General features: G+C 40.6%; 2 protein-coding genes across 6 annotated transcripts in view; one reads left to right on the forward strand and one right to left on the reverse strand.

Annotated features, from left to right (window-relative positions):
* Positions 1-2,043, reverse strand: part of GLA (galactosidase alpha) — a 10,378-nt gene extending 8,335 nt beyond the window's left edge. Inside the window, exon 1 of the mRNA XM_025373146.1 lies at positions 1,619-2,043. Within this exon, the coding sequence (XP_025228931.1) occupies positions 1,619-1,812 (194 nt within the window). The 5' untranslated portion in view covers positions 1,813-2,043. The remainder of the gene's footprint in view (positions 1-1,618) is intronic.
* HNRNPH2 (heterogeneous nuclear ribonucleoprotein H2) lies at positions 2,042-8,233 on the forward strand. 5 transcript variants are annotated; one of them, XM_025373144.1, is made up of 3 exons: positions 2,042-2,228; positions 6,029-7,183; positions 7,235-8,233. In XM_025373144.1, exons 2-3 carry the CDS (start codon positions 6,082-6,084, stop codon positions 7,429-7,431), a joined length of 1,299 nt encoding a protein of 432 aa, XP_025228929.1. In that variant the 5' UTR covers positions 2,042-2,228; positions 6,029-6,081; the 3' UTR covers positions 7,432-8,233. The 5 variants fall into 5 exon arrangements, with proteins under 5 accessions (XP_025228929.1, XP_025228926.1, XP_025228927.1 ...); XM_025373145.1 differs by having other exon boundaries at positions 2,130-2,228; positions 6,029-6,123; positions 6,251-8,233; XM_025373141.1 differs by having other exon boundaries at positions 6,029-8,233.
* The last annotated feature ends 191 nt before the right edge of the window (positions 8,234-8,424 follow it).

The following is an 8,424-nucleotide window of genomic DNA, read 5'->3' on the forward strand; positions in this document are numbered from 1 at the left end:
AAAAAAAGAGCCAGGCGTGGTGGCGGGCGCCTGTAGTCCCAGCTACTCGGGAGGCTGAGGCAGGAGAATGGTGTGAGCGAGACTCCATCTCAAAAAAAAAAAAAAAAAAAGGTGTAATTTACCCAATGTCACAGGGTTAAGTAACAATGAGGCAGAATTTGAGCCCAGGCTGGGTGCCAGGGTCTTGTCATTAGCCAAACATGACATAAACATGATCCATTTTTTTATGGAATATAATGAAAAAAAGAAATCTATGTTTTCATTTATATAGAAAACAATTGCAAGGTTGTATATTAACATTTTAATCACGATTATTTCCGGGTGGTGGAATGGTGGGTGGAAATCTTTATTTTCATTTTGCTCTTCTTTATCTACATTTTTTGCAATGATCATGCATTAGTTTTCTAATCAGATGCAAATACCACTAAAAAAAAATCCGTGACGGGCAAAATTGCCACACATACTGTACCACAGGGTCACATGAAACTTAGAAGGCCAATTTCTTCTGTGAGGTCTGACCAACATCCTGACTTTATCTGTAAAGATATTCATAGGAATAACTTATGAACACAGAAATGTACTGTGACTGCCACCTTTTACCAATATCTATCAGTGATTCCTAACCTTTTTAAAGTCACAGAGCCCGTTGAGAATCTGAAGAAAGGTAAATATCCTCTCTCCAGAAAAATACACATATTCATTCAGATTTGTAGGTTTACATTCATTTTCCCATCGATTCCAGGTTAGGGAACATTTGCTCTGTACGCGCAATTGAATGGTCAAGCGCTGTGCTATGTACTTTAAATAGGTTATCTCCTTGAAAGTTCACCTGTGTGAGATAAGAACTATTTTTCAGATCTTTTTTGTCAGCTCCCTGAAATTAAAAGGTTGTAATCCCAATTTACAGATGAGGATTGTGAGGGTCAGACACGTTCAATACCTATCTAATTCAGCCTCAACCCTCACCCAAACGTGTAAATGTATAAAGTTCCTCCATGTCAACCTTCCAGCCTGATGCCACGCTCATAGGCGAGGTGGGAGAGATCTCAGCGACCTTAGGGTCTCTCTAACTCTCTCGAGATACTGCCGAGAAATCCACGACCCCAAAAGGAGAAAAAATGGCACGAATCTTAGTCCCCGATCCCTCCTACCCATCCTAGATGTTCTCACGGTTAGCATCCGGCAGAGGAAGAACAAACGTTCACAAGAAGGGTCTGAATAGAACCGGGCAGGGCTACTTTGGGCACACTGCCTATGGGGTGGCCCTGCTCTGCAAGGAGCAGTGAAAAAGGAGAACCGGGCAGGGAGAGAGAGATAGAGAGAGGAAAGAAGAGGAAGAGAAAGAGAAAGAGAAGACGGGGGGGGGGGGGGGAGAGAGAGAGAGAGAGAGAAACAAACAGGGGCTGCTGGCCGGACCCCCATCCCAGGAAAGGTCACACAGAGAAAGTTTAGGGCTAGTCCCGATTCGAGACAGTTTGCTGGGGATAAAAAAGAAGCGCAGAGTCGGGTCGGGGAGCGCTCCCTCGGGCTCAACTGTTCCTGTTGAGACCCTCCAGTTCCCCAAACACACCCAAACACATGGAAAAGCAAAGGGAAGGGAGTACCCAATATCTGATACCTGATGCAGGAATCTGGCTCTTCCTGGCAGTCAAGGTTGCACATGAAGCGCTCCCAGTGCAGCCAGCCCATGGTAGGCGTCCTCGCCAATCCATTGTCCAGTGCTCTGGCCCCAGGGATGTCCCAGGAAACGAGGGCCAGGAAGAGAAGCGCAAGCGCGCAGCCCAGATGCATTTCTGGGTTCCTCAGCTGCATTGTCACAGTGATCAGACAGCATAGATTTCCGCGGGTAACCTAGGCTTTTAAGTTTAACCTCAGGGGAGGACCAATCACCAATTACTTATTAAATAATGACGTTACTGTTTCTCCGGCAACTGGGACGGTTATCCCCAGAGGTAGACCAATAATCAGTCACGTAAGACGTTCCGCTAACCAATCACCCTCTTTCTTTCTTGATATTGACCCGCCCTATTTCCATACCAGAAGGAAGTGCGGCACCTTAGTGATCCCGAGTTTAAGCCGAGAGTTGCTCACGTGACCGAGATCTCACATGACGTAGGCGCTCACGTGATTACTCGCTTACGTGAGCAGAAGTAGTTCTGGTCGTCGTCTACCGTCTCGCTATAGCCGTTTGAGGGAAGAAGGAGGAAAATTACCCGGTATCGTTAGAGGTTGGTGTGTGGGTGGGAACTGGGGACCCAGGGGTGGTGATGATGAAGACCAAAGCGGGGTTCGGGGGCCGCCTCCGCCTCTTTCGTTCTCTGCTTTCCCCTCCCCCCTCGCGCTCTCTTCCCTCCTCCCCCCCATCTCAGTGCCGGGAAGCCGCCTGTGCTGCGCCTGGTGGGGAAATGGTGGACGCTCATGACTGTGTATGTGTTTTTGTATATCTGTCTGTCTGGGCCGGTCTCGGGGGACCCCTAAGGGTGACCGTAAGGCGAAAAAGGTTTGAAAACCACAGCCCTGAGTTAAGAAAAACAGATACTGAAAATAGTGGTCTGAGTGCTGGTCTATCTATTCAGGCACTCAGTCTCCACTGCCTGATTGTCTGTAGGGGGAGGCCCCAAGTGAATTTTATCTGTAGAGTCACATCTAGGCAAATGCGTGCTTGACAAAGGCGCCCAATAAATTACTTTACTGAATTGAGTATTCGAATAATGTTTATTTTTCTGCTGATAACAACAATCTACATACTCAATTTCGAACATTTGAAAAATAACAATGTAGTATAAAATTTAAAAATACACGTAATTCACCACCCAGAGACGACTACTCAACCTTATGTCGTTACAGTTTTTTAAAAAATGTGTGTAACACGCATATAAATACACAAATTCTTAACTCACAAAGAGTCCTGGTTCCCACTTGAGCCAGCAGTCCTAATGGCCTTCCCAGGAGACGCAGTAATGAAGTAGAACCTCTCTGCCCCTACAGAAGGGCTCTTAAGGGATAGAGTGGTGCAGGGAATTAAATGGGACGGGTTATCCCAGGGATAAGGCAAGCAAAAAAAAAAAAAAAAAAAAAAAAAAAAAAAAAAATTGTACAAAATGTAATAAAAAACAGCCTGTAAATCTGTCACTGAGACCTTAGGATGGTTAATAGGAAAACTTATCACTGCAGATGCACTGTGCTAGGCACTTAATATGCAATCAGTAAATGTTAAATCGTTTCCTCAGTGTAGTTTTATGGCCGTTACTACACTTTGTACTTTGTTTCCAAGAGGCCCAATGCTCACAGACCATATCAGATAACCATCCACATTCAAAATTGGACAATTTTATAAAATTTCCTATACCAAATCCCAGAAATGCAAACATTTTAATTTGTTTTATGTTACTTTTTTGCTGAAGTAAAAGTAATTATTTCTGTAGAAATTTAAGACTGCATAAAAAAATTGGAAAAATAACATGGAAAATCCATAAACCTACCACTCAGAGTAACCACTAATATGTTCTTTCTAACTTAAAAAAAATCCCAGTACAGCAAATTTAAAGAATATAAACTGTATAGAAGTATATAGGGTAAAAAGCGAAAAGCCCACTTCACTCCCCCTACCCTTCAGTTCTCTCAAAAACAAGTTTGCTTCCAGATCTTCTTTTATTTATTTACATACGTATATACATGCATGCTAATCTTTTACTATAAGTAGGATCATACTATGTATGTTCTTTAGTGTATTTTGGAGATCTTTCTGGGTCAAGGCAGATAGATTTTTTTTTAAATGGCTGCATTGCATTCCATTTTAAGGATAAGGTATAATTCATTCAGCCATTCCTCTAATGATGGCTATTAAGGTTTCCAATGTTCTGCCTTTACTAACAGTGCTGCAAGGAACATTCCTAAGTATTTCTGTTGACTAGATTCCTGGAAGGATTCTAGCAGTGTCAAAGGGTATGGGAATATGTATTTTGTACATAGTTGAGATTGTAAAGCAGCTGTGCTCTTGGGTCACTTATAATTATAGCATAAGTAATTTCTCATGTTATTAAATATTTTTGTAACTTTTAAAATTAAATGCATAATATTCCAGTTTTCTTAATAAAGTACTTTTCAAAGAATATATAGCTCCATAAATCTTTGTCTGAATTTCAGATCATCTCCTTAGGGCACATAACTGAAATGTATTTGCTGTCAAAAGCCGTGATACATATTATCAAATTGCTTTCAGGATATAGTGGGATTTATCAAAAAGGAAATAGTTTATATCAATTATCACTCCTCTAGTAGTGTATTATTAGTTTGTGAACTCTGCATAGCACTGATTTACTGTCACCGTTTAATTTCCATTATCTTGATGGGTGAAAAATAATGATTAGTTCTGGTTTTAACTTGCTGGAAGATTGATTAAATTTGAACATTTCCCAGATTGCTCTCCTGTATCCTCCTATACCTGTATTCTCTCATACTTAATCTGTTATCAAGTCCCGCAGATTCCACTTTTTTTGGTATGTGTAGATACAGCTTTTCTCCATTTTACTCCTGTTGCCTTAGGCGATTCCTTTAACGTATATTTAAGAGACAAGTTCTAACTAATCTCCCTAGTTCCACCTCTGAGTACCACACTGTTGCCGGGGTGATCTGTCTGAAAGAGTTTTGGTGAAGTCACCCCACAAACTCCCCGGTTTAAAAGTCTTAAAAGGTGCTTAGTGTATATAGTGTGTATATACTTCTATACAGTTTTAATTCTTTAAATTTGCTGCACTGGGATTTTTTTTAAGTTAGAATGAACATTAGTGGTTACTCTGAGTGGTAGGTTTATGGATTTTCCATGTTATTTTTCCAGTTTTTTTATGCAGTCTTAACTAAGCACTGCATAAAAGTCTTTGGGATCTGATCTATGCCTTGCCAGCCTTTTCTCTTGCTTTTCCCTCTCCTATTTGTGCTTTATCATAATTTTAAAAAATCGTTTATGGATCCCTGGGCAGGTTAGTCTGTTTCATTTAACCATTTGACCTCCAACCAATAGAACTGATCAACTAGTTCCTCCTTGATACTATGCTTATACCCCACCCAGAGGGTCATGGCAAGTATAATGTATATTTGCATTTACATCTTTAATAATGATATTTGGTGCTCCTGTAGGATCATAAGCCCTTTCTGGGCTTATTGATTCTTGTATGCCAGAGCTGAGTATTGGACATGGCAACTAAAAAATATTTCTAAAATGAATGTGTGAATTCCCAATAATGTCTTTTTTTCATTTATCTCTGAAGCCCAAATATTTCCCTGATTTTATTGATTTGCATACATTTGTATATAAGGAGATTATATAAAGAACGTATATAACCTGTGTTTTGTTTGTGTTTTAATGTTTTAATTGTTGTTTAATCTTTTGATCTAGTGAAGTTTTTTATGTGTGTATATTCAGATATAGCCATCTTTTATTTGTTGACCTATCCCACTGATTTGATGCTGTTATTTTATTTATTTATTTTTTGAGACTTAGTTTCGCTCTGGTGGCCCATGCTGGAGTGCAGTGGCGTGATCTCGGCTCACCTCCACCTCCTGGGTACATAAAAGTGGTTTTCCTGCCTCAGCCTCCCGAGTAGCTGGGTTTACAGGCGCCTGCCACCACGCCCAGCCAATTTTTTGTATTTTTAGTAGAGACAGGGTTTCACCATGTTGGCCAGGCTGGTCTCTGACCTCTAGGTGGTACACCCGCCTGACCTCAGGTGGTACTACTGACCTCAGGTGGTACACCCGCCTCAGCCTCCCAAAGTGCTGGGATTACAGGCGTGAGCCACCACACCCGGCCGATTGCTATTAATTTTTAATGGTATCCAACATGTAATAGGCATTGAATAAATAACTTAAAAAATGAATGAGTTAAAAATTTGGTGAACTCTTTGTTTATACAGACATCTTACAGAAAAGCTGTCAGCATAGTTGAATTTTCTATTAATAGTTTGCTTTTTTATCTTACTATATCACGGACATTTTTCCATGACAGTAGTCTTCTAATTTTTTTTTTCAGCTACACTAAAATTGCATTGAGCCAAACTTGCCACCAAGAGCCCAACAGTCACCATGATGCTGAGCACGGAAGGCAGGGAGGGGTTCGTGGTGAAGGTCAGGGGCCTACCCTGGTCCTGCTCAGCCGATGAAGTGATGCGCTTCTTCTCTGATTGCAAGATCCAAAATGGCACATCAGGTATTCGTTTCATCTACACCAGAGAAGGCAGACCAAGTGGTGAAGCATTTGTTGAACTTGAATCTGAAGAGGAAGTGAAATTGGCTTTGAAGAAGGACAGAGAAACCATGGGACACAGATACGTTGAAGTATTCAAGTCTAACAGTGTTGAAATGGATTGGGTGTTGAAGCATACAGGTCCGAATAGCCCTGATACTGCCAACGATGGCTTCGTCCGGCTTAGAGGACTCCCATTTGGCTGTAGCAAGGAAGAGATTGTTCAGTTCTTTTCAGGGTTGGAAATTGTGCCAAATGGGATGACACTGCCAGTGGACTTTCAGGGGCGAAGCACAGGGGAAGCCTTTGTGCAGTTTGCTTCGCAGGAGATAGCTGAGAAGGCCTTAAAGAAACACAAGGAAAGAATAGGGCACAGGTACATTGAGATCTTCAAGAGTAGCCGAGCTGAAGTTCGAACCCACTATGATCCCCCTCGAAAGCTCATGGCTATGCAGCGGCCAGGTCCCTATGATAGGCCGGGGGCTGGCAGAGGGTATAATAGCATTGGCAGAGGAGCTGGGTTTGAAAGGATGAGGCGTGGTGCCTACGGTGGAGGGTATGGAGGCTATGATGACTATGGTGGCTATAATGATGGATATGGCTTTGGGTCTGATAGATTTGGAAGAGACCTCAATTACTGTTTTTCAGGAATGTCTGATCATAGATATGGAGATGGTGGGTCCAGTTTCCAGAGCACCACAGGGCACTGTGTACACATGAGGGGGTTACCTTACAGAGCCACTGAGAATGATATTTATAATTTCTTCTCACCTCTTAATCCCATGAGAGTACATATTGAAATTGGACCCGATGGCAGAGTTACTGGTGAGGCAGATGTTGAATTTGCTACTCATGAAGATGCTGTGGCAGCTATGGCAAAAGACAAAGCTAATATGCAACACAGATATGTGGAGCTCTTCTTAAATTCTACTGCAGGAACAAGTGGGGGTGCTTACGATCACAGCTATGTAGAACTTTTTTTGAATTCTACAGCAGGGGCAAGTGGTGGGGCTTATGGTAGCCAAATGATGGGAGGGATGGGCTTATCCAACCAATCTAGTTATGGAGGTCCTGCTAGCCAGCAGCTGAGTGGTGGTTATGGAGGTGGTTATGGTGGTCAGAGCAGTATGAGTGGATATGACCAAGTTCTGCAGGAAAACTCCAGTGACTATCAGTCAAACCTTGCTTAGGTAGAGAAGGAGCACCAAACAGCTGCTCCATATATAAAAGCTGTACATTTGTGGGAGTTGAATAGAATGGGAGGGATGTCTAGTATATCCAGTATGATTGGTAAATGGGAAATATAATTGATTCTGATCACTCTTGGTCAGCTTCTCTTTCTTTATCTTTCTTTCTCCTTTTTTAAGAAAACAAGAGTTAAGTTTAACAGTTTTGCATTACAGGCTTGTGATTCATGCTTACTGTAAAGTGGAAGTTGAGATTATTTTAAAACTTCAAGCTCAGTAATTTTGAACACTGAAACATTCATCTAGGACATGATAACAAAGTTCAGTATTGACCATAACTGTTAAAACAATTTTTAGCTTTCCTCAAGTTAGTTATGTTGTAGGAGTGTACCTAAGCAGTACGCGTATTTAGGTTAATGCAGTTTCACTTATGTTAAATGTTGCTCTTATACCACAAATACATTGAAAACTTCGGATGCATGTTGAGAAACATGCTTTTCTGTAAAACTCAAATATAGGAGCTGTGTCTACGATTCAAAGTGAAAACATTTGGCATGTTTGTTAATTCTAGCTTTTTGGTTTAATATCCTGTAAGGCACGTGAGTGTACACTTTTTTTTTTTTTTTTTGAAGGATACGGGACAATTTTAAGATGTAATACCAATACTTTAGAAGTTTGGTCGTGTTGTTTGTATGAAATTCTGAGGCTTTGGTTTAAATCTTTCCTTGTATTGTGATTTCCATTTAGATGTATTGTACTAAGTGAAACTTGTTAAATAAATCTTCCTTTTAAAAACTGGAAAAAATCTTGTGCTGATTGATTTTTATTATGTTCTGTCATATGGGCATGCTGATTGACTTTATAATTCCCTCAAAATTAAAATTTTTAATTTTAAAATTATAAATATATTTAGCATCTTTATATGTTCATTGTTGCATATATCATTAATTATTTCTTTTTTTTTCTTTTTTTTTTTTTTTTTTTTTTTTTTTTTTT

The sequence above is a fragment of the Theropithecus gelada genome, chromosome X (assembly GCF_003255815.1).
Source record: "Theropithecus gelada isolate Dixy chromosome X, Tgel_1.0, whole genome shotgun sequence".
In the NCBI taxonomy this organism is placed as follows: domain Eukaryota; kingdom Metazoa; phylum Chordata; class Mammalia; order Primates; family Cercopithecidae; genus Theropithecus; species Theropithecus gelada.

Coding starts and splice junctions, on each gene's coding strand:
- HNRNPH2 (XM_025373141.1), top strand. CDS start 6,082: ATGATGCTGAGCACGGAAGGCAGGGAGGGGTTCGTGGTGAAGGTCAGG.